General features: G+C 35.7%; 1 protein-coding gene across 1 annotated transcript; it reads right to left on the bottom strand.

The window, feature by feature from the left end:
• Positions 1 to 7,979: 7,979 nt before the first annotated feature.
• LOC131050104 (shikimate O-hydroxycinnamoyltransferase-like) lies at positions 7,980 to 9,991 on the bottom strand. Its single transcript, XM_057984254.2, has 2 exons — positions 9,416 to 9,991; positions 7,980 to 8,953 (listed from the first exon to the last, which is right to left on the bottom strand). The coding sequence occupies exons 1-2, from the start codon at positions 9,824 to 9,826 to the stop codon at positions 8,054 to 8,056; spliced, it is 1,311 nt and encodes a 436-aa protein (XP_057840237.1). The 5' UTR covers positions 9,827 to 9,991; the 3' UTR covers positions 7,980 to 8,053.
• Between the last annotated feature and the right edge of the window lie 17,451 nt (positions 9,992 to 27,442).

The raw sequence follows: 27,442 nt of genomic DNA, 5'->3' as shown, positions 1-27,442 counted from the left end.
AGAATGAATCACAGAAATATGTTGACATCAATGACAACAACATATCCTAGCAGTAGCAATGGCCAACCATATCCAACAATAAGTGCATAAATTAAGAAGTTAGAAAAGACTATATGAATATTTTTGAATGATAATAGAAATCACTACAATCTAAAGAAATAAGATTCAAAGAGTATTTCCACTAAATATTAACAACCAATATCTAAAAGGAAATATAAATTTCAGAAGTCAAACTTTGATATAGAAATAATAACAATGATCGACCCATATCATATTGTAGAAGTTGATGAAAATTTGAATATGATCAAGAGATGGTGACTCCCAATTTGAAACATTTCATCTATGGGTAGAATTTAAAATTGATTTGGCAATACAAAATCCAACAACATACCATTCACAAGGAATATGAATCAAAGCGATAGAGTCAAAATTTCATGCAAGACATATAATTTTCTTTAGAAAAGACGTCAATTGCCAATAAGATTCATCAAAAATCCTTGTGCTAAAGAAAAAAAAGGATAGCACAAGCCTCCATATAATTATTAGTACCAAAACTTTTAATAAGAAAAAAAGGAAGTGAACCAAACCACTATTGTGACACCTATCTAGCTTCAAAAGAATAGCACAAACCTCCATATAATTATTAGTACCAAAACTTTTGATAAGAAAAAAAAGTAATGGAACCAAACCATTATTGTGTCACTTAATACAACCAAACCCATCTTTCCAAATATTACTTTTTTAAGAACCATCGTTATATATTTTTAAAACACCCAAAAGGAAAGGGGGACATTTACCAACCAAGACAATATAATGAAATGACTTGACCTGAGAACTAGAAAAAATCTATCCAACTAGATGACCCAAGTCAAATTTCTTTAAAATAAAAATATTACCCAAATTTTATTCTAATGAATTTTAAATATTTTATAACATATATTAAATCTCATAAATTAGCTTGCCAAATTTCACAAGGAATACAAATAAAAGATATAAGAATCAAATTTTCATGCAAGACCTAATTTGCTTGAGAAAAGATTGCGACTATTAAGAAGATTAATCAAAATTTCCTTTGTGCAAAAGAAAAATCAAAATCATGGAATCCATCCAACAAATAATTTATTTCCAAAGTCACAAGAATAGAAAAGCCTCCATATAATTATTAGTACCAAATCTTATAGTAAGAGAAAAAAGGAAGTGAACCAAACCATTATTGTCACAACCAATAGGTAAATAAACACAACTTTCCTATGATTATTTTTTTAAGAACCATCTTAATTTACTTTAAACGGATCCATAAAGAAAGAGGAACATTTGCCAACCCTATTAATCTCATGAAAAGACTTGGCTTGAGAACTAGAAGGAACTCATCGAACTAGATAGCCTAAATCAAACTTCTTCAAAATTAAAGTACTAGAGAATAGGTAGCAGCTAAATTTTATTCTAATTAATTTAAAATATTTTATATATTATATGTTAAAACTCATAAAGCGGCTTGCCAAATTTCACCATATCATTCCTTAGTAATGGTAGGCAGATGAACACACTCCCATCATTTTTAGAGATGGGAAAAATATAGCAAAGTTTGTCTCAACGATTTTGTGTAGGTCGTATTGTAGTTTCTTTTCAACTCGACCATTTTCATGATAAGGTCCTTGCCTCACAAGATTCCAATAAGATGTGGTGATTGGAGAGCATCAATAGCAATCAATGAATACAAGTTGTCTTGCTAAACCAAGCTTGGTGGTAGTAATATAGTTTATTTTATGTCAAGACATAAACTAATACATAAATGGCATTCACATACATATACACCCATACAACACACATCCATAATTGGGCACACTCATTCAATTCAAGAGGCTACACACATTGACAAGCCCAAGCTCTAGTAATTAAGGAAGCTTTTGACTACTCGCAACAAGGTACCACCGACAATTACACTATAGATGACTTTGCCTTCCTATGTAATATAATTGGTCATGGATCTTTACTCTCCATTGTGGTTATCTAAACTATTACCCATTGAATCCTTTTGATTAAGTTATACATTTCATCGAAGTGTTACTTATCATAATATTCTCCTCTTCCACAATTAGACCATATATGAGGGAAACATCTATCCACATCATATTACACATTTGACCATAATTAATAATTAAATAATAATAATAAAACATGTCACATTATAAATTTTAATTAATAAATAAATATGATAAAATGTACATTCTAATATTTGAATAGACAATACCATGTCAGAGACTCAACACATCATTACAACAACTAGGTAACAATTAGAATTGGTAAAAGTGCATTGCAAACTAGATAACATAAAAAATTTATGTGGATTAAACATACACCATAATTTCAATTATACCATCATCAATAACACTAAATAAAGATGAATTGTTGATGCAGGAGCATCCAGTGGTGTAAGGCATCACCCAGAAATATTTCTTTTTTGTTTTGTTTTCATTTTATTTTTTTTCAATTCTGGATACCCATTTGGATGAATAAAAGATTCCAACTCTCATAATTGTCAAGCTGCTTTATCTTGTTGACTGCCCAAAATAGCAGGTTTTTATTTGAAGGAAAATGGAGCCCAAATTTTACATGAAGATTAAGGAAGGAAAAGTAAGCTCATTGGCGAAAGAATCGGGTCAAAATAATTAACGGTTTGAAAGTTATTAAAGTTTCAATTTTCTGAAGAAAAAAAATAAAAAATCTTCCAAGCCAGATTTGTGGCATTAAACGGTATCGAACGGGCCCGAAAATGGCAATAATTGGCGAAACAGATACTTATCATATTCTAAACTCAAATATCTTTCCGACGCTTCAAACGGTTCGTAAATCTGATTCTCAGATCAAAAGTTATGGCTACTAGAAGTTGGGCATTTTTTCAAAAAGTTTCAATTTTCAAATCTGGTTGTATTTTTGTGTTTGCAATTCAATGTTTTGGCAATTGTTCGCCAAAGTGGTAATTTACTAAATTATAATTTTGGCACCAAGATGGGAAAAGGCTATGTAGGACTCATTGAGGAAACTGATGAGTTAGTTTTTGGGATGTGAGTTTGGGAGTTGTGTTTTTGAATTGTAAGGGTTTTCCAGAAAACTCTATAAGTTGTTGTATTGCAGCCTGTGAGGTTTATTCCTCTAGATTTGTATTTGCATGTTAGCATATTTGTATTTCACATGTTTGTAGATAATAATAATAAAATCTTTTGAGTCTTTTATTGCAATTTACTGTTTTTTTTCTATTTCTCAAGTTGTTCCCTCATCAATTGTCTATCCAAAAATCAAAATGTATAATTAATTGTACTTTTTTAGATAAATATTAATTAAATTGAAAAAATAATAAATAAATAAAAAAAGGTACATTTTGATCTTGATAGATGTTACCAAATAAAGAATTAAAAATTGTTCCTCATAGTGAGAAACACCTCAAAAGACCAAAACTTTTATGGCAATAGTACTAACTAGTGCTTGCACCTAAAAGAGGTGGAATGGTTACACCAATAGTAATTTATATAATTATATATTTGATTAAATGTTTATAATTTAATGTATAAATATTGGCATAGTCACACAGAAGAAATATGTTTAGTAGAAGCACTAACATTTGGACTACTCACATTTCGAAACTTGAGATGACATATCTTTTTCAACAACTGTAAGTGTTACCTAAGAAAAATTCTTGTGTAAGAAAGAGAATCTAGATAAGATATTCAAACTTCTTGATGAAATTTTTTGCTTGAAATTTTGAAAATCTAGATGGATTGTTTTATGATGTTTTGTCAAAATTTCTTATTAATGTAGTGTTGCACTTCTTATTTTATTGATCAACTCCCATTCAAAAATAAGTTGAAATCAAAAGAAAGTGCTAGTTCCTAGTGAATGTATGGATGCATGCATCACATGAGGTAGACATTTTAGGACCACTTACATGTTCTAATAGTGGCAAAAATATTTAATGTGAATTTTAAATATTGAATATTTTATATTAAGAATATTTAATACCAATCAAGAAAAATTAGCTAAAAAAAATTGAGGGAGACGTGGTTGTGTTAGCTCATAATTTAGATGCATGTGGTTTATGTAATGCCACTTGGTGGTTTTAAGAAAGCTTGTATCTATAAAACAAAGCACATGAGTAGTTGTTGAGGTTGGCTATAAAAACCTCTAGTTTCTTGATGTAGGAGCATCCTTGGTTCTTGGTAATCTTGCATCAACCAAAAACATTTCTTTTCAGTTTGTTTCTTGTTTTGCAGTTTCAGCATTTCTTTTTGTATATTCTTGCATTTGCTCACCGGATCTTGCGGAGCGATTTTACTTGTGGACGTGATTATCTTCCTTACTCCTAGTCCATGGGACGTTTGGATCTTTTTCTGGCAAGTTATCGCTTCTGGATTCCAAGACAGTTTTCTGGCTTAGAACACCAGAACCGCTTGGACCTATTCTACTATTGGTAAATCATGTGCATCCTTTCCATAGCTTGGGAAGCTTTAGTTCATTGTTCCAACGTTCCTTGGTGTGTGGTCAACCTTTCCTTTGGTCCACACTTCATCCTTTGGATTTTCTAAAGGATTCTCATTGGTAGAGGCAAACCTGATGGTTTACACATTTCATTTTGTTCATCGTCATTTGATTCTTCTTGGGCTGACATGGATCCCTCTAGATCATATAAATCGATGTAGTTAAGCTTGTAGAATTTAGTTTTCAGAATAGAGAAGATCTATCTTGAGAATAAGAGGTCCAAAGTTGTCCAATACTATAATTGGAGCATGTATGTGTTCAAGTCAATGAGACGAATCTTGTAGCCCGCATGTTGTCGATAGATTATAATTGGTTTTCATGATATAATTCAATCAGTCTTGCATTTCCTCCATCATCTTGTCTTGTTTTCATTTTATTTTACTCCTAATGCGCCATTTCTTGGATAAGGTTGGTGTAATTGAGGAAATTCCATACCATACAATTATTCATTATGTTTTGAACTCACTTTGGTGTCTCCCTCTCTAGTGTTTTCTTGGTTGCATTTTAGTTCTTGCATTAAACTTTTCCCATAAGTTCCTAGTCCCTATCTCTTGTGGTCCCTTCCATTAAAATTAATGTTACAATTGTCTTTTTGGCTCTTTCTAGAGTTGAAACTATTTGGACTCTATCATCACGCACTAATGTCCTACAATAATTTCCTATTTTTTAATCATTCTCAAAAAAATTACTATCTACTACCTATCCAAGTTAATGTTAACCACTTTGAATGAATTTGAAGGGCTTTCTAACTCCCTCCTACTTCTCATTTTGAGTCATGTCTTTCATTGACACTCTGAATGTTTGTTATACTCTCAAGTTATTTATAAGACTATATTAACAACTTCCTTTTATTTTTCTTTGGGATGGATAAGGATTCCTCCATGTGAACACACTAACACTACTACATTAATATTCTCGTACGAGTTGTGGAATTTGACATCATTTTCTTTGTCTTCTTTGTCATTTTTACTTTGATTTCATTCGATACATAGATTAGATTATTTTTCTTCATTTCTATATCATCCGATATTCCCTACTTTTTATCTTTTTCCATCTTTATGTTCCATTGTGTAGCTAAGTAAAAAACCAACGAAAATCTTTATCATTCTTAGGTATTGTAAAATTTGACATCATTTTTTCTTCTTCTTTATTATTTTTACTTCGATTTTGTTATTTCTATATCATCCAATATTCGCTATTTTTTCTCTTTTTCAATCTGTGTTCCATTGTGTAGGTGGGTGGAGGGAAATTGGATAATAGGAATATGAGGGGGTGAAGACACGTCCCTCACCAAAATCAGGTATTTAGAAAGAAATATCATTCTATACCGCAAAACAGACAAATGAAACTTCAACTAGTGTTTATTATTTCTTCCTATATTCTAGATCGTGTCGAAGAGGGATGCAGCCAACTCTGACCTCTAATATGTAATATTAGAATGTGTCGACTTGAGAGACGGCCACTTCGGTACCTCAAATATACAGAGAATTCAGAAAACGGGAATCTTAGCTAAAGAAAAATCAGATTTTCATGTTTTGATTTAAAAGCCTTTTTAAAATCCCAAACCCTGCAAACTTCTATCTTCTCTGTTATTTTATCAAATTCGGTTGCCAATTGTTCTTGGAAACACAAAGGGCAACGATGGGAACAAATCTGGGATTTCAGAATGCATATCAGTCGCAAGCAAGGCCTTAGCAATACTTTGTATCTTAATTGCGGTACTGGTTTTGCCTCGTTCCTTGCAGCCAAGAGATGGCTCCTCCATATCATCATTCATTTCTCATCCACTGGGGGGAGACAACTTTGTGTTTCTAGAGGAAGTATTGCCCACCAAATCTAGATGTCTAACTGTTAAATGCATCTTCCAAAGCAAAAATGTTCTATGCATTTTATGAAGCCTCATAACCCTCTACATCCGTTGCACATAAACCAAAAATCTTATTGTTACAAGGAGGACCAGATTGTTCAAGCATGATTGGCAATATCTGGGAACTTGGGCAATGGAAAGTTTCCTGTTCATCATAGCCAGGTAGCAGAACATTTCTTTTAAGCTTTGAAGGAGTTTTACAACAATATCTATGAACTTGGGCCATGGAAACTTTTCTGTTCATCATAGCCAGGTAGCAGAACATCTCTTTTAAGCTTTGAAGGAGTTTTACAACACTAACAGTGAGTTGAAAAACTGGGTCTCATTTGTAATTGGTGAGAGTTATGCAGGTAAGCATTTTCCTGGATCGGGGCATTATATTTTAGTGAAATCTAAAATGGGTCAAACAATATAATGAAATCTAAAATGGGTTTACCCGAGGATGAAGAATTGAATCCATTTGCTGATGGTGCTATAAATCTTCCATTCAAACTTGGAGGGCTTGTTATTGGTAAGGGAATGACAGATCTAGAGGTTCAAGTTCACTCACATGCTAATGTGACATACAGTTTTAGATTGGTTGATTGTAAACAGAGGAGGCATATTGAATACTTTGCAGGATTTATTCATAAGCAACAGTAGTTTGATTCCTACAAGGCGAGGACTGCTTAAATGGATTGGATTGAGAATACCGTGAGGTCTAATGAAAATCTTAGTCAAGTTGCACCTGAAGGTGCTGCTCATGAGGGTCCAGCCGACCAAAGTTTTCACACTCAGAGAATGGTTGAAAAATGTACTGGAGAGCATTTTACTTATTCAGCACAAATGAGCAAATAGACTATTACAGGAAGTGGCAGAGCCCAAATTTAAATTGTACTGTTCAGTTTAGAATTCATGGTAAGGATGAATTCTTATTTGTTACAGAGATATACTAACACTGTCTATACAAATAATAAACTCTCTTTTGCAATTAAAGCTATCCTTTTTCATTAATGTTGTCATCATTTTCTTAAACTTTTATATCAGTAGGGACATTCTATTTTATATCATAGTAACGCTACTGCTACTGTAGTCCAAAGTACCCTTGTGTAATTGATGTGTCAAGGTGTTCATGCCTTTTACTTTCTTTAAAATTTGTTCATACTCGTCATATTTCTTAATAGGTATCAATAGAATGTTTTACTATGAAAATATATAGGAAAATGTTTAAAAATATTAGTACTGAATTAGATCTTTTCATCTACAGGGTATACAAACAAATACAGATTCTCTGTCTTTTACGGTCAGGCAGCACTCGGAAGGGAGGGAGTGAAGGTCATCAGTAATTCGGCCAACCTCAACATCTACTGTACAGCATGCTAAGCCAATCTTAGAATAAATCTAAGAATTTTGATTCCCAACTGTATGCAATAAGGAACGTATCTATAAATTAGATCAAGAAATAATAACAATTATCAATTCATATCATATTTATTAGCCGAAAAACATAAAAAGAAAAAACATTTGCCAACCCTATTAATCTTCTGAAAAGAACTAAAAGGAACTCATCCAGCCAGATAACCGAAATCAATTTTTTTCAAAATTAAAATATCAAATAACAGGTAGTAGCCAAATTTTATAGTAGTGAATTTAAAATCTTTTACATCTTATCTTTTAAAACTCATAAAGTAGCTTGCCAAATTTAACCAGATGATCATTCAGTAATCCCAGGCAAACGGACACACTCCCATCATTTGTAGGGATTGGCAAAATGCGGCAGAGTCCGTCTGGAGGATTTTCCGCAGGTCCCAGCATAGTTGGCCTTCCCCAACCAAAATCTGCATCATAAAATGGCAAAGACGTCCAACTATTGATAACCATATTAGGGCAATTAAATACATTCCTGCTTCTCACAAAAGCATTCAAATCTGGTTGTGACTCCAGGAAGTCCAACCCAGACCGTAGATATTCATCATCCATCTTCCCTATCGACTCCTGAATTTTTCCAGCGCTGTACCACAAAGGATTGGAGACAATTTCTCCTGCGGTCTCTATTGGGGTGGCCATAAAAATGGCATTGCCAAAATACCCACGAGGCAATGGTGGTTTACACAGACGGTCTCTCCCATCTACAGGAATGTAGAGTTTGCATCTCTGCTTTTCTAGTAAACCTCGCGCTGTGGTACAACATTTCCAAATATGGGCTGCCAGGCTTACGTAGGTGGAGTAAGTCTTGTTAAGAGGGTTCTCGCTTGCCTTATCTTTTATGGATTTAACTTGCTCTTTACTAAGATTGAACCTTCCAAATAAGACCTTATTTGACTCTTCTTGCAGAATATGATTTTCTTGGTGGAGAAGGGTTGGAGGTGGTACAAATTCTTCGTGAGAAAAGCTCACCCTGGGAGGATCTCGAGCTCGAAGTGGTGTCCGATCTATTTGAGGAAGCAAATGTAACTGCAATCCACGAGCTACATCACACCAGCTGTTAACAAAATGTAGAGAAGATGTACCATCTGATAAGATATGTTGTATCCCCGTTCCTAAAGCCACCCCTCCACATTTGAACTTGGTTACCTGCAATTCCTTTGCTATTTTAGAAAGACTGAAATCAATTGAGCACTCAGATTATTTTACTTAAATATCTATCTGATTAAATGATTATATAAATTTAAAAAAAATTGAAAAGTGACAAGAAGCCGATTACAATAAACCTCGTTCTACTAATTCTTAGAAACCTGAATCTAAAATTGACAACAAGCTTGATGCACAAACAATTCTTAAAAATCCAAATCCAATAGAAACTTGAATCTAAAATTGACAAAATAAAATAAGCAAACCCAAAAAGCCCTAAAAAGAAAAAGAAAGGGATAGTGGGATGGTTTATAATAATGTGAAAAGAACATATTTATAGTAGTAGAACAAATTAATATAATTAATTAAAGAATGCATAAAATAAATAAAATAGGATACGCAGAAACAAGTACATACAAATAATGTACAGAGAACAAAATACTAGAGCAGGTTAATAGAATTTACCTGAACCATAAGCAGAGGAAATGTAGTGAAGCCATTCTCGTAAGTAGCAGAGGGAACCAAAGTGGTGAGTTGTGAAGGGGAGGTGAAATCCCCAAAATCATCGATTGTAAAGTCGGTCTCTGCTTCCACAAATAGAGCGCCCTCGCCATTACAGTCAACAGCAATTCTACCAGAGGCGTCCAGAATCAATCTGCCCGCCAGTGGATAAAAATCCACCAACACCTTAGAAAGCGCATCTCTCAGTATTTCAGCCACATGATCGGAATCTCCATTGGGAGGGCTTCTGTAAATATAAGCAATTGCAGAATGGAATCTAACCATAACTAAATCTATATTGGAGACCCACAGTTTGTGATGTGGAGTGGATTTTACAGGCTTAACAAGTACTGAATCTGTGACTTTAACGTCCATTTTTTCTTAAAGTTTTGCTCTGTCTATCACCTGTAATGGGAAATGGAACATTAGCTCTGTATACATGATGAGTTCTCAGTAAGCATTCAATGCCTTTTCGGGCTCCACAGCAGGCAGCGGTCCTCAGTCCTTGAATGGTTGGAAAACGTAATCCCAACCCCAGCTACCCATGTGAGTACGTTTATATCAATCCTTATCTTATCTGTCCATTCTTAAATATTCTCTGAATAACAAATTTATTATTATGCAAATCATAAATGGTTATTTAATTGAAAGTCTTTTAAGTAAAGCTTGGGCAACAGATGAATGAAGAATTGAACACCACAACTCAGCAAAAATAAATTTTTAAAATTGAAAACAACATTGTTTAAAATTAGTGGCCTCTTAGCCATTTTATTTCTTCAATGAGTGGACATGGTTTGCTGACACGTCTTGTATGTATTTAATGTGTACCATTTATCATTTAATGATCCACTAAAAAACCTTTACGTTATAAGAAACATCATTTCAGGGATATATAAGTTTGGAACATTAGAAGTAACTTATTTATCCAGAGCACCATTCTAAAAGTGGCATATAAATAAAAAATGGTACTTTGAGCTGTCTTTCAGCTTATTATGTTTGTACAGTTTGGTACAGCGTATGCTTGTACAGTTTAGTGTACAGTTTAGATGTGAGGCCCTACCTCGACTAAGCTTGACATTTTCAGTTATTTGCATATTGAGACTATTATGGATGCTTTATTTTATGCTTTATGAATTTAGAACCTATATGATTCCATGATTTGAATCACATTGACATATATTGATGCTTCATTTTATGCATTATGATTAGGAAACTTTATATATTGCTAGAATAGAATTACTTTGAAATGGTGAATGTCATTATTAGAATTGCAGGACTTCATTTTGATGATAGAAAAATGATGTTTATTTTATGAATGGTTCAATTTTGAGAATTATGATAATTGCTTATGTGGAATCAAATTTGAATGAATGGGATATTGAATAATTATTGCCAAATGTATGAGTGTTTGATGTGCAATGAAATCCATGTATTTAATTATATATAATTGTGATTATTTGGAATTACTAATGTGTTAATTGAGATGCGCAGGAAAATTATCCATGTGACCATGAAATTAATATGGAGAACCAAACCTAGACCAATGTACGTTTGTTAAGCCAGGGGTTGTCTATTTGAAGAGACGACACCTCGTTTGTAATGTATTTTATTCGTGAAAGTAAATGATGCATGCGTGTTAATTTGATTTTATTTAATTGTGTAAACCTACAAGAGACAAATTCCATGTGTGATTTTTATATTGTATTTTATTGTGTCACTTGACATGTGATGATTAGTGTCATTGATTTCGACTTGTCTCTTGGAGGGAGTTTTGTTTCTACCAAAGCCATTCAAACACATGAGTGTGGTCCCAAATTTGCCTTGGGTAGGGAGTCTTGGGAGTGGTCAACTCAGGTTTGACCCGTAGGTTAACTTCAGTGGGGTTTCTAAGGGGTCAAATGGACTCCTAGGGTCAGTTTTAGGGCTTTTCCAAAGGTCCAAAGGGTATACTTATGGGTTAAGGGTATTTTGAAACATGTGACTACTCCCATGTGACTGTTTAGTCACCTCAAAAAGTGGTTTTCCCAAGGTGAGCGAAAATTCAACTTAGAAGGTTCCTCCTAGGATAGACAACCTTTCCTTTTGATGTCAAACTCTCTTCCCCATCCTCTCTCACCTTTTCCCTTTCCAGTTTTAGTAATATGTAAGAAGTTGGGAAGAGCAACCAATGGGAACTCTCACCTTACCCAAGGGGTTGAGAAGTGTGTGAGAGGCCTTCTTAGGAAAGGATTAGGGACTTAGTGAGTAATCACCCACTCTCCATTGTTGGAGATTATGCAATTTTTGAAATTTAGTTGTAGGATAGAATTTTGGTGAAGTGTTGGTGGAAAGTTTGTGTGGATTTGGGCAGCTCATCTCCAACTAAGTCTAACATACCTATTGGCAGATTAAGGTTGGTTTTATTTCCTTTTGTTTATGTTGTTTAAGTTGTTTTTGAAAGAAAGAAATGCTTGTATGAGGAGATGTGTATATGTAAATTGTTTTGTAGGAGAAAAATGTAAATTTTCATTTCCTTGTTCTTTGTTTATGTGTTCTTTTTTTGGGAGTGTCCAAGGGCTCCTACTGTTGGGGGAGTAGGATGGTCTCGGGGTGGAAGAAGTATGTCAGCCTTGGGTGAGAGGCTCTCCTTATGGAGAGTGATCTTAAGGGTGTCCTTTGTGACCCTTGCTGCATAGCTTTGTGTATGCATTTGGGGGTCATAAGGGGAGAAAATATGGCTTTTATGCCTTTTGGGGGCATAAGGTGTGGAGATGAAATTTGTTGTATTTTGTTTTTGCCATGAGGTGGCTTGAGTTGTATTATGCTTGCAATCTCCCCAATGGTACTTGGTCCACTTCCACCTGTGGAAAGATCATTACAAGTTGTGGTGAGAGTGTAGCTTGGGATGGGAAAATGCATGTTGAGTGTTTGCTTTTGTTGTTGTGTTGTTTGTTTGTTTGTGACCCGTCTAGTACTTGGTTCTCCAAGCTCGGGGGTGGCTTCTAGTAAGCCTAGGCTGGGAGGTGAACTCTCCATGGTCAGGTTGTATTTTTATTGCAGGTTGCTTAGGATGGAAAAGAAAGGATAAAGGGATTAGTTGCTGTTCTAAGTTGCAGAAATAGTTCAAGAAAAAGAATGTATTTAATTTGTAGCAAAAAAAAAGAGCTATTGTTGTATTTAATTTCCAAAAGAAAAGAAGTTTATTTATTTTATTCACATTCATTTGGAAGGGAAATATTAGTTGGGTCTTCAAACCCATTTGTATTATTATTACTTGTTTTTAAATTTGCTAAAGAAATGCATTTCTCCTAATTTGGGTAGTTTTGCAAAAAGGGAAATGAAATATATTAACTTGTATTTAAATCTTCATTTTAAAAAACAATAAAAATAAATAAAGTTGTTGCATTTATGTTTATTCTGTAAATAAATTAATTCTGTTATTACATGTTCACCTATGTTCATTTATGCTGCTGGAAATAAATTAAATCTATTATTGCGTGTTCATTTATGTTTATATTGTGCTGCTGCAAATAAAATAAATCTGTTTTTTTTTTAATCTTTTATTTACTGCAGAAAATAATTCCTATTGTAGTAGCCTATTTTATTTTGAAAAAAAAGAAAAAGAGGTTTAGCATTTAGTTTTAGTCATATTTTGTTAGACCAGGAAAGATTATATTCATGTTATTGTTATAAGTTTTTTTTTTTTTAAAAGAAATAATAATAGTTGCATAATATAAAACACTTCTACTTTTTTTTAGCCTCTTAGAAAACAAAAGAAAAATTATATTTGTTTCACCCATCTCCTTGTTGTAGCTAATAGTATTCATTTTTGCATGTATATTAAGATTTGTTATAAAAAAAAAGGGAGAAAAAAATCATAGGATGTTTAAGTGTGTAAAATATATATATATATATATATATATATATATATATATATATATATATATATATGTTATTTTAGAAATGCATATATTTCTTATAAAAAAAATATAGATGTAAACATGTATATTTACACACACACACATACACATATATATGTATGTTAACGAATTTTCTTTAAAAAATAATATTTTAAATAAAAATATATATATATATATTTTTTACCATGCTCAGTGAAGGCCGAACCTCTGTGAACACAGAGGACGGCACGGCAGTGCCTCCACTGTGGCTACCCATAGTGGACGACTCGACGCCGCCACTGTTGGAAACCACAGTGGATGGCACCGGGTTCCCCACTATGGGCAACCATAGTGGTGGTGGCTCCCGGCCACCACTGTGTTTATCCATAGTGGACGGCGCTCGGCCGCACTGTGGATAAACACAGTGGTGCCCGGGGGAAACCCCCGCCTGCCGCCGATCACCATTCCACCATCGTTCTCCATTTCTCCGCCGCTCCCTTTCATGGTTGTCGCTCCCTCCTTTGGCCGCTGCCAAATCCTTCGATCTGCATTCACACACACACAACACTAAAAAAAAAGATATATGTGTATGTTATAACACACAAGCCCTAACCCTAGTTTCGGGTTAGGGCAAACACACATAGATTTTAGAATAAAATATGTGTGGGGTGGATGTTTTAAAAAGTTAGGGTTAGTTTGTGACCTTGTTGAATTCTTTTATAAGTAAATTAATAAAATAAAGAAAAGAAACCCCCCCCCCACTTTCTCCTTGAAATATCTTTATATATATATATGTGTGTGTGTGTGTGTGTAATTAAATTCTATATTTATATGGAATCAAATAGTTATTGGTAAATTAGGTAATGCTTTTTTAATTATTAAATGAATGTAGATGCATTCTAAAAAGAAGATTTTAAAATTCTTGGGTAGAATAAACCCTTGGGAAAAATAAAATGATATATGTAGGGTCAAGTTGGCCCATTTAAATTTTAAATTATAAGGTATTTTAATTTATGGAGATTTTATTTAATAAGGTTGTTAAATCTAATAACTAGGACAATTAATTTTAGACCCTCAGTAATTAAAGAACTATAAGAGATTATTGATCAATTAATTTAGAGATTATATATTAAGTTTGAGATTAATTGCTAAGAGAGTTTAATTATTTATTAATGGAAGATTAGTGATAACTCTTTTGGGAAAATATTAGCTCGCGTATAATTTAGATTATTTATCGCCTAATTAATTTAATTGTTTGATTCACTCAAAACATAGTTAAGATCAAACTAGTTTGCATTATTTTAATTAAGTTAGCCGTTCTAAGTTAAGTTTTTTTTTTTTTTAAATTATTCCGTTTGTGCCCAAAAGTTGGGCATGACATTTTGGTATCAGAGCAAGGTTACCAACACTAGGAACCTTACTCTATTACGTTTCGCTATAATTATTTAATTAATTAAATTATAATTATTTTTATTATATTTATTTTTAAATTAGCTAAAATATTTCTCCTAAAATATTTATTTATTTCATTTTATTTTATTTTCTTAAAAAGGATGCCTCCAACTACGCGACAAACTTGCAAACGTGGTAGAGGCCCTAGGCATGAACGCATGGCACGCGAAGAGGTCAATAGGGAGGAATCGGTTCCGGAAGTGAACCCAGAAGCCCCTCCCGAACGATCAGTTGACCCAAACCGAGACATCTTGGTAGCTCTACAGAACTTGATTGACATAGTTCAGGATAGGCTTCCGGCAATAGATCATAATGTTGAGAACCAGAACTCAGGAAGCCGTAGAACAGTAGAATGGGAACGGAGTAGGAGTCCACCTCCTAATCCCGTAGAGAGTCAGGCTGGGCATGAGCCTGGGTCCATTCACCTACCAGCACCACCTCTAATTGTGGCACCAGTGTATTATGAGAGGGCACGTCGGGATCCAGGGGATCTAATCAAAGAGGTTATGCGTCTTCAACCACCATCTTTTGGGGGATCTACCGACGAGGTAGAAGCAGAGGCATGGCTTTTAAGCCTAGATAGGTGCTTTGCATTGCATTCTTATGAGAGCAATCTAAAAGCATGTGCAGCGGTCCACCTATTGAGAGGAAAAGCCTCCACATGGTGGAGACAAGAAGAATATAAGTGTGGCTTAGAGATAGAAACCCTCACTTGGGAGATTTTCACAAAAAGATTCAAGGAAAGGTACTTATCAGAGTATTTCAGACAGTGTAGGGTGGATGAATTTCATGACCTCCAGCAGAAGGGTCTTTCAGTGACCTAGTACGAGAACAAGTTCTTTGAACTCTTACCGTACATAGACTACCTGAAAGACAAGAAGCTTCTCGTCAACTGTTTTATCAGAGGGTTAAATTCCGGCATAGCAAGACTAGTGAGGATGGCCGCTCCAGGGAGCCTTCGGGTTGCCATGGAGAAGGCTTTGATAGCAGAGGAGATTCAGGTCAGACCCCTGGACTCAAGGGATCAGTTCCAGAACCGTAACCCTACACCACAGACTTGCGGGTTTCAGAAACCCCATTGGAAGGGTAACAACAGACACACATCGGAGTTCTCCAAACCCCCTCCTTCGCAGCAGTCATAGCAAAACCAAAGACAAAGGCCTCCGCAGAGTCAGCAGGGCGCGAAGCCCAAGCAGTGGCAGTCACAGGGTCAGAGGCGAGATCAGAGATCTCGAGCTCCTTACACACCTCCGACGAGGACTCAGCAGTCCTCCAGGGGTGGGTATAGTGGTTCTAGCAGGATAGGGGGACAGTCTTTCTCTAGACCACAGGGAGTGCAGTTTCAGGCACGTGGCGCTTGCTTCACATGTGGAGCCATGGGACACATGGCGAGAGAGTGTCCTCAGGGTCAGATGGCAGGAAATCAGAGGATGGCAGCATCAGAGCCGACAGTTGGGGATATGGGCAAGTCCCATAGGGTCTTCGCAGCGGTTGACAACTGCCAGGCAGAGCATCAGGCCACGGTTATTGAGGTAGCAGGTATGATCAGAGGTAGCAGTATATCTATATTATTTGATTCAGGAGCTACTGACTCTTTTATATCTCCATTGGTTGTGGAGCATTGCAGGCTAGTGGCAATTAGACAAGAGGTCAGTTGGGAAGTGGAATTAGCTTCAGGGGCTAGAGTGTCAGTGGAATCAGAGGTTAGGGGTTGTCAGCTTCAGATTGGTAATATCACCACCTTAGTAGACCTTAGAGTTACACCACTTGGATCATATGGCATCGTACTTGGCATGGATTGGCTTTATGCCCACAGAGCTAAGATGGATTGTCGCCTGAAAAGGATCGAGTGTGAGGATGATCGTGGTTCTCCCATAGTGATCACTGGAATTCAGAGACCCGTGTCTCTTCGTATGATCTCCGTCATGCAGCTTAAGCGAAGCATGCAAAAGGGGTGTCAGTTATTTGTCATCACTATTAGTGATAGAGAAGAAGAAGAGGGAAAGGAACCATCTATTGATGACCATCCTATCCTTAAGGGATTTTCAAACGTATTTCCTTCAGAGTTACCCGGTATGTTGCCCTATAGAGAGATTGATTTTCATATAGACCTTGTTCCAGGAGCCGAACCAGTTTCAAGAGCACCATATAGGATGACCACAAATGAGCTTAATGAGCTCAAGATGCAGCTTGAGGAACTCCTAGAGAAGGGCCACATTCGCCCTAGTGTATCCCCTTGGGGTGCACCAGTCATCTTCGTGAAGAAGAAGGATGGATCCCTCCGATTATGCATGGATTACCGCTAGTTGAACAAAGTAGCCATCAAGAACCGTTATCCGTTGCCCAGGATCGACGATTTATTCGACCAACTTCAGAGTGCCAAAGTATTTTCCAAGATTGATTTAAAGTCAGGGTACCATCAATTGAGGATAGTGGATAGCGATATCCACAAGACCGCATTTCGCACTAGATATGGCCACTATGAGTTCACCGTGGTCCCATTCGGTCTTACGAATGCCCCAGTAGTGTTCATGAGTCTCATGAATGGAGTATTCCACACATTCCTCGACCGTTTTGTGATTGTGTTTCTCGACGACATATTGATATAGTCACAAAATGAGGAGGAACATGAGGAGCACCTGAGACAGGTTTTGTAGTGTTTGAGGGATAATCAGTTGTATGGCAATTTGTCAAAGTGTGCTTTCTTTAGAACAGAGATCAAGTACCTTGGTCATGTTATATCCGGTGATGGGATCTCAGTAGACCCATCAAAGATCAGAGCCATTATGGATTGGCCAGCGCCAACCAGTGTGACAGAGGTCAGGAGCTTCATGGGCTTAGCAAGTTATTATCGACATTTTGTTGAGGGATTCTCTAGAGTCGCTCATCCTATTACTTCTCTTCAGCGCAAAGGGAAGAAATTTGAGTGGACGGAGAAGTGCGAGAAGGCCTTTCAGGAACTTAAAAAGGCACTTACTACCGCACCTATCCTTGTAGTACCAGATCCTTCAATTGATTTCATGGTTTGCACAGATGCTTCCCTAGAGGGCTTAGGAGCAGTCCTTATGCAGGGTGGCAGAGCTATAGCTTTTGAGTCTAGGAAACTCAAGACTCACGAGCTTAATTACCCTACTCATGACTTTGAGCTTGCAGTAGTAGTGCATGCACTTGTGAGGTGGAGACATTTCCTTTTGGGTCATCATTTTGAGTTGCACTCAGACGATTAGAGCCTTCAGTACATATTCACTCAGCCAAATCTTAATGCACGTCAGAGGAGATGGATGGAATTCTTGTGCGAGTATGATTTTGACGTTCACTACATCAAAGGGAAAGAAAAAGTAGTTGCAGATGCTTTGAGTAGGAGACGTCACGAGATATACACCATATCTATGAGCACAGATTTGAGAGATCGGATCATGCAGCAGTTGCCAGAGGACGGATGGTATTTAGAGGTTTGCCAGGCTATACGATCTTAGGAAACTTTAGAAGGGAAATATGTGGATTATTCCTTAGAGTCCGATGGTTTATTATGCCATAAAGGGCGCATCTATGTACCTTCTTCTGAGGGATTGCGGGAGTTCATTATCATAGAGGCTCTTAGAGCTCCTTATGAAGCACATCCTGGGGTTAAGAAGATGCATGCACACTTGAGGGAATTATACCATTGGCTAGGAATGCGACAGCTTATTGCTGAGTTGGTAGCCCAATGCCTCGAGTGTCAGAGAGTCAAGGCAGAACACCAGCATCCAGGTGGATTGCTCCAATCTCATGCTATACCAGAGTGGAAGTGGGATACTATATCCATGGATTTCATCATTGGTCTCCCCATGTCATCTCATTGCCATGATGCCATTTTGGTGACAGTTGACAAGTTGACCAAAGTGGCCCACTTTTCACCAGTTCGTACCACCTTCACAACACCAGCAGTAGCACAAGTGTTTTTGCGAGACATTGTCAGACTTCATGGCGTTCCACACAAGATCATTTCTGATAGGGATTCCCTTTTCACTTCTTCCTTTTGGAAGGCACTACAGGCAGCTATGGGTACCAAGCTCAATTTCAGTATAGCCTATCATTCAGAAACGGATGGCCAGACAGAGAGGGTTAATCAGGTGTTAGAGGATATGCTTCGCATGTATGTCATGGATCACCAGACCAGATGGGAAGAGTACCTTCCCTTAGTGGAGTTTGCCTATAACAATGGGCATCACACATCTTTGGGGATGCCACCCTATCAGGCATTATATGGCAGACCTTGTAGGACACCGTTGAGTTGGGACTGCATAGAGGACATAGTTGCTATTGGTCCTGAGATAGTTCAGGATATGGAGCAGTAGGTGGATTTGATTAGGTAGCGTCTTAGAGAGGCATATCATAGACAGAAGAAATATGCAGATGCGAAGAGGATAGATCGTAGCTACTTGGTTGGAGACAGAGTCTTCTTGAGAGTGTGACAACATAAGAGTCCAATCCGATATGGAAAGGGTTCTAAGCTCGCACCTTGATTTGTAGGACCATTTGAGATCCTTGAGAGGATAGGACCAGCTGCCTACCGTTTAGCATTGCCACCTAGCCTGTCACGCATCCACAAAGTGTTTCATGTTTCAGTTTTGAAGAAGTATATCTATGATGAGTCTCATATTCTAGATTGGGATGCCGTGCAGGTGGAGTCAGACGGGCAACTAGCTTTGGAGCCCATTCGCATTTTGGCACGCCGGATGCTGGGCCTTCGAGGTCGAGAGTTGGACTAGGTTAGGGTCCAGTGGGATTGCTATGTTGAGGTCACAGCCTCATGGGAGGATGCAGCACGTATGAGATCACAGTACCCCCACCTTTTTGATGAACTCTAGGAGGAAGTTCATGCCTAGAGGGGGAGGGTGTGCGGCCCTACCCCGACTCAGCTTGACATTTTCAGTTATTTGCATATTGAGACTATTATGGATGCTTTATTTTATGCTTTATAGATTTAGAACCTATATGATTCCATGATTTGGATCACATTGACGTATATTGATGCTTCATTTTATGCATTATGATTAGGAAACTTTATATGTTGCTAGAATAGAATTACTTTGAAATGGTGAATGTCAGTATTGGAATTGCAGGACTTCATTTTGATGATAGAAAAATGATGCTTATTTTATGAATGGTTCAATTTTGAGAATTATGATAATTGCTTATGTGCAATCGAATTTGAATGAATGGGATATTGAATAATTATTGCCAAATGTATGAGTGTTTGATGTGCAATGAAATCCATGTATTTAATTATATATAATTGTGATTATTTGGAATTACTAATGTGTTAATTGAGATGTGCAGGAAAATTATCCATGTGACCATGGAATTAATATGGAGAACCAAACCTAGACCAATGTACGTTTGTTAAGCCAGGGGTTGTCTATTTGGCGAGACAACACCTCGTTTGTAATGTATTTTATTCGTGAAAGTAAATGATGCATGCATATTAATTTGATTTTATTTAATTGTGTAAACCTACAAGAGACAAATTCCATGTGTGATTTTTATATTGTATTTTATTGTGTCACTTGACACATGTGATGATTAGTGTCATTGATTTTGACTTGTCTCTTGGAGGGAGTTTTGTTTCTACCAAAGCCATTCAAACACATGAGTGTGGTCCCAAATTTCCCTTGGGTAGGGAGTCTTGGGAGTGGTCAACTCAGGTTTGACCCGTAGGTTAATTTCAGTTGGGTTTCTAAGGGGTCAAATGGACTCCTAGGGTCAGTTTTAGGGCTTTTCCAAAGGTCCAAAGGGTATACATATGGGTTAGGGGTATTTTGAAACATGTGACTACTCCCATGTGACTGTTTAGTCACCTCAAAAAGTGGTTTTCCCAAGGTGAGTGAAAATTCAACTTAGAAGGTTCCTCCTAAGATAGACAACCTTTCCTTTTGATGTCAAACTCTCTTCCCCATCCTCTCTCACCTTTTCCCTTTCCAGTTTTAGTAATATGTAAGAGGTTGGGAAGAGCAACCAATGGGAACTCTCACCTTATCCAAGGGGTTGAGAAGTGTGTGAAAGGCCTTCTTAGGCAAGGATTAGGGACTTAGTGAGTAATCACCCACTCTCCATTGTTGGAGATTATGCAATTTTTGAAATTTAGTTGTAGGATAGAATTTTGGTGAAGTGTTGGTGGAAAGTTTGTGTGGATTTGGGCAGCTCATCTCCAACTAAGTCTAACATACCTATTGGCAGATTAAGGTTGGTTTTACTTCCTTTTGTTTATGTTGTTTATGTTGTTTTTGAAATAAAGAAATGCTTGTATGAGGAGATGTGTATATGTAAATTGTTTTGTAGGAGAAAAATGTAAATTTTCATTTCCTTGTTCTTTGTTTATGTGTTCTTGTTTTGGGAGTGTCCAAGGCCTCCTACTGTTGGGGGAGTAGGATGGTCTTGGAGTGGAAGAAGTATGCCAGCCTTGGGTGAGAGGCTCTCCTTATGGAGAGTGATCTCAAGGGTGTCCTTTGTGACCCTTGCTGCATAGCCTTGTGTATGCATTTGGGGGTCATAAGGGGAGAAAATATGGCTTTTATGCCTTTGGGGGGTATAAGGTGTGGAGATGAAATTTGTTGTATTTTGTTTTTGCCATGAGGTGGCTTGAGTTGTATTATGCTTGCAATCTCCCCAATGGTACTTGGTCCACTTCCACCCGTGGAAAGATCATCACAAGTTGTGGTGAGTGTAGTTTGGGATGGGAAAATGCATGTTGAGTGTTTGCTTTTGTTGTTGTGTTGTTTGTTTATTTGTGACCCATCTATTACTTGGTTCTCCAAGCTCGGGGGTGGCTTCTAGTAAGCCTAGGCTGGGAGGTGAGCTCTTCATGGTCAGGTTGTATTTTTATTGCAGGTTGCTTGGGATGAAAAAGAAAGGATAAAGGGATTAGTTGCTATTCTAAGTTGCAGAAATAATTCAAGAAAAAGAATGTATTTAATTTGTAGCAAAAAAAAAAGAGCTATTGTTGTATTTAATTTCTAAAAGAAAAGAAGTGTATTTATTTTATTCATATTCCTATGGAAGGGATATATTAGTTGGGTTTTCAAACCCATTTGTATTATTATTACTTGTTTTTAAATTTGCTAAAAAAATGTATTTCTCCTAATTTGGGTAGTTTTGCAAAAAGGGAAAATGAAATATATTAACTTGTATTTAAATCTTCATTTAAAAAAAAAAAAAAAAAAGTTGTTGTATTTATGTTTATTCTGCAAATAAATTAATTCTATTATTACATGTTCACCTATGTTTATTTATGCTGCTGGAAATAAATTAAATCTATTATTGCGTGTTCATTTATGTTTATATTGTGCTGCTGCAAATAAAATAAATCTGTTTTTTTTTTAATCTTTTATTTACTGCAGAAAATAATTCCTATTGTAGTAGCCTATTTTATTTAAAAAAAAAAAGAGAGAGAGTGTTAGCATTTAGTTTTAGTCATATTTTGTTAGACCAGGAAGGATTATATTCATGTTATTGTTTAAAGTTTTTTTTTTTTTTAAAGAAATAATAATAGTCGCAGAATATAAAACACTTTTATTTTTTTTTAGCCTCTTAGAAAACAAAAGAAAAATTATATTTGTTTCACCCATCTCCTTGCTGTAGCTAATAGTATTCATTTCTGCATGTATATTAAGATTTGTTATAAAAAAAAGGGAGAAAAAAATCATAGGATGTTTAAGTGTGTAAATAATATATATATATATATATATATATATATATATATATATATATATATATATATATATATATATATATATCTTATGCATTTAAATATGTTATTTTGGAAATGCATATATTTCTTATAAAAAAAATATAGATGTAAACATGTATATTTACACACACACACACAGACACACACACATATATATGTATGTTAACGAATTTAAAAAAAAAAAAAATTTAAATAAAATAAATAAAATATTTTACCATGCTCGGTGAAGGCCGAACCTCTGTGAACACAGAGGATGGCACGACAGTGCCTCCACTGTGGCTACCCACAGTGGACGGCTCGGCGCCACCACTGTGGGAAACCACAGTGGACGGCACCGGGTCCCCCACTGTGGGCAACCATAGTGGTGGTGGCTCCCAGCCGCCACTGTGTTTACCCACAGTGGACGGCGCTTGACCGCACTGTGGATAAACATAGTGGCGCCCAGGGGAAACCCCCGCCCGCCGCCGATCACCATTCCACCGTCGTTCTCCATTTCTCCGTCGCTCCCTTTCATAGTTGCCGCTCCCTCCTTTGGCCGCCGCCCAATCCTTCGACCTGCATTCACACATACACACAACACTCAAAAAAAAAAATATGTGTATGTTATAACACACAAGCCCTAACCCTAGTTTTGGGTTAGGGCAAACACACATAGATTTTGGAATAAAATATGTGTGGGGTGGATGTTTAAAAAAGTTAGGGTTAGTTTGTGACCTTGTTGAATTCTTTTATAAGTAAATTAATAAAATAAAGAAAAGAAACCCCCTCCAACCTTTCTCCTTGAAATATCTTTATATATATATATATGTATGTGTGTGTGTGTGTAATTAAATTCTATATTTATATGGAATCAAATAGTTATTGGTAAATTAGGTAATGCTTTTTTAATTATTAAATGAATGTAGATGCATTCTAAAAAAAAGATTTTAAAATTCTTGGGTAGAATAAACCCTTGGGAAAAATAAAACGATATATGTAGGGTCAAGTTGACCCATTTAAATTTTAAATTATAAGGTATTTTAATTTATGGAGATTTTATTTAATAGGGTTGTTAAATCTAATAACTAGGACAATTAATTTTAGACTCTCAATAATTAAAGAACTATAAGAGATTATTGATCAATTAATTTAGAGATTATATATTAAGTTTGAGATTAATTGCTAAGAGAGTTTAATTATTTATTAATGGAAGATTAGTGATAACTCTTTTGGGGAAATATTAGCTTGCGTATAATTTAGATTATTTGTCACCTAATTAATTTTATTGTTTGATTCACTCAAAACATAGTTAAGATCAAACTAGTTTGCATTATTTTAATTAAGTTAGTCATTCTAAGTTAAGTTTTTTTTAAAAAAAATTATTCCGTTTGTGCCCAAAAGTTGGGCATGACATTAGTACATCCATGTTTTTATATTCATATGCAAGTTAAGTTATAGCATTATTTAGTTTAGTTGTGTTTGTAATTTTGTTGTTTGCTTAGAGCTGTTACTGTTTTGTTTTCGGAACAGTTTGGTCTATTAGCATTGTTGATTTATTCTTGGCAATTAAGTGGTTGATTCAATATATAAAAGTAAAAAGAGTGTTGTACTTGTTGATTTCTATGACATAATATATAAAAGTAAAAAGAGTGGTGTACTTGTTGATTTCTATGACAGAAAATGTGTGAAGGCAAAATACTTAAGTGATTTATTTTGACTCGCTAATTAATTTATTATTATAGATAAATACACAATTAACAATTGGTTATGTTGTTCTCAAATTTTGATTCCCTCCTATTCCTCCCTGTAAGAAAATTTAATAACTCTATTTGCATATGAAGAGGACACTAAGAAAATAGAATTCCAGACTAACATATAACAAGGTTTCAACAAAACCTTCTACACTTTGAACTTATCCAAAACTCAAGTGGATATACCTTTTGTGAATACTTTTACACTTTTAAATTGATATTCATCGTAAACCAATGCTAAAAACCTATGGATTTCATCACTTCAATGAAACTAAAACATTAAAGGAAAACTTATGTTCATTTTCAATATTGATCCTCAAGAAAGATAGAAAGAATTCCATAACTAATATCAGTGCCTTATCCAGGCTACAGAGTCACCTAAATCAAGCAAGAGTTTTCAAAACTGAACATTCTCATACATTTCATCACTTCAGCCTTCATGAACCCCATACATGCCTAGCATATACATAGGTTATTTCCCTTTAAACTAAAACAATTCATCAAATTCAAAGCAACAAACAATTGATCTACTGACAGAAATATTTCACCCATATTTAATCCCTCTCCTGAAGAGAAAAGCTAGAAATATATCTATAAGATTGCCTTACAATCCATGCTCATTTGAATAACCCTAAATTATCCAAATGAAACCAGCAAACTAATGAATGCACGCCAGAAGACAAAGAAGATTTAGGCCTAAAACTTTGATCTGTATATTCATATTCATTCTTTGAAAATTTTACATGACTCAAGGTAATCTTTGAGAGAACTAAAAAAAAACCTAGATATATTTCAATAGAATTCCTTTACAAATTCTTGTGATCCCCTCTTCTTAAGTCCTGGTATCCATTTATAACAATATGGATGCATACAAGCTTTAGACATTCCTAAGAATAGTTTGTTACAACCGCAATTTTTTTCAAAAAGAAGTTACAAGTCACTTTCAATCCTAGCGGCCTTTTAGTTGGTTATTATGTTGCAGCATCTTGTTGAACCTTTGCTTCTTGTACCGCATATTTTCTTGTCCACTCTTGGAACACGTCATCAACAGGCCATGAGAAGCTCACAATTTTTTCTTTCAACTTAACTAACCTTTTCCAAGAGTTTCTCACATTCTTAACCTCTGATTCCAAAAAATCGTAATGTGACTTTATCTTCTCCATTTCTTCAATTGTCTTGACAAACAAAGACGTGTCATTTGTATTGATGATTTAATTCACCCTTAGAGATAAGTTAGCTCCTGGCTCATCAAGCCATACTTGTTTGTCCTTCAACTGATTTGGACTAACAAAACCCCCAGGAAATAGTTCAAACTTATGTTCAGTAGATTCCTTCCTGTACAAGTTGGCTTTTCTCTCTACACCAGCTCTTCCTTCTGCTAACTTGGTCATGCTTTTTGCTAACTCACATGTGGATTTAATAATGGCATCAGATCCTACCTCATCATGGGATGCACGCATAAGTTCTAGATCCACTTCTCTAGGCATCCACTTATTCAAAATTAGCTCCAAAGTAGCCTTGTCTTCATTCAACTCACTCAAAATATCCAAAATTCTTTTCATGTTAGTGTGCACAATGGGGGCTCCTACTGTATCAGCAAAACTCAAAATTGTGGCCTTTACCTTTTCTTCATATTTATTTGCAAACAAGGCTTGAGCTTGTTTTAACTTTTCCAATTCATGTTGAATGGTCTCACCTGGTTGAAAACCAGAAGACATAGGAGAAGGGGGAAATTCAATGATGGGACTGTGATAGTTCTGATACTAAATGTAAGTACAGATCCAATAGCCAATAAGATGAGAGGGGGGGTGAATCATACAAACTTAATCTTCCATAAAAACATCAGATTCAACCTTGGTAACATATACTTTAGTAATATAACAAAGCTGTTAAACATGCAAACTCAAAAGCATATAAACATCATAAACCTCATAACACTAGATGTAAAGTGGAAACCCAAATAGGGAAAAACCACTATGGGATTTCGAACCCACTAAGAAATATACTCTTCTAGAGTATGCTCGGTTAAAAGCAAATCTTGTTAAAGATTACAAACACATTGCTAGATGTGACCCAGTTAAGGGATTTCCCTCAGATCTGTTAGGATCTTCACCTTGTTAGAAGTGACCTTGTTAAAGGATTTCAAACACTCAATCAGAATGTCACCTTGCTAAAGGGTTTTACAAATAAGACTGTTAAGTCCACTTGGTTAAGAGATTTTCTGTCACTTTCACAAAATAACAGTAATAAAAATCTATCTGCAACTTTACATCTAAAATGCTAAAACAGATTCTTATTTGCTCAAAACAATCTAGACATAGAACTAATCTTGTCCATCTATTGGGCTTCTATACTCTATTATTCAAATAGGTCTTCAAGCTTCTGTTCTTGGTAATCACTATGTAGCATCCCTGTGCATACACTTGCTCGCATGCATTGTTTATCAACAGTTTCCTATTTATAAACAATTAGCTAACCGCTTAATCTCCTTAATCACATTTCCCATGATCAATCATAGCCATCAGATCTTCAATCTTGTCCAACTTCAATGCATCTTTTGATCTGAAAATGTTTTACCCCACCTAGGAACTTGCACATATTTGTTGGAATTTGTGCCAAGGTATTGTGGTTCAATCTGTGTTGTAGATCTTCATGCCGACTTACCATTGCCTTAGATTCATTAACAAACTTCATGCATGACATACCAATCATTTAATTAGTTCCAGCTCATCAGCTTCCTTCATTAAATATCTCATGTAATCATTTAATGCATTCTGTTATAGCTCGGTTACAACTCGGTTATAACTCGGTAAATACTAAATTTCACTCGGTAGACATTCCATCTTCATTAACCGATAGCGATAACCTTAGGGTTTACCGACTAGGTTTCTTAGGGTTTACCGACTAGGTTCTTTGCTTGGTAACATAGTATAGTATTAACCTTTCACTTTACAACATATGTATGATGTTAAAACAATCTAAACATCATGATCTCATCACTGTCTGACTCGGTAATAGTTGCCCATTGAATACCTTATTCATCTTCTTATTCATCATAATCTTTCCTGTGTCTTTTACTGACATCTTTATATTCTTCAAATCATACTTCTCAAGATATGGCAACATCATACTGAATTAGAAAATCAATTTCTTGACATCAATGACAAAATAATAATATCAAGACAGTAAACATCCTTAATCA

The sequence above is a fragment of the Cryptomeria japonica genome, chromosome 4, assembly GCF_030272615.1.
Source record: "Cryptomeria japonica chromosome 4, Sugi_1.0, whole genome shotgun sequence".
NCBI lineage: Eukaryota > Viridiplantae > Streptophyta > Pinopsida > Cupressales > Cupressaceae > Cryptomeria > Cryptomeria japonica.
This window is presented reverse-complemented; position numbering and strand designations above follow the sequence as displayed.

What these genes read in the sequence shown, in the direction of transcription:
- LOC131050104 (XM_057984254.2), bottom strand. Translation starts at nt 9,826, where the DNA reads ATGGACGTTAAAGTCACAGATTCAGTACTTGTTAAGCCTGTAAAATCC. An exon ending in TTCCTCTGCTTATGGTTCAG is followed by an intron (nt 8,954 to 9,415) that starts GTAAATTCTATT and finishes AAGGAATTGCAG; the next exon opens with GTAACCAAGTTCAAATGTGG.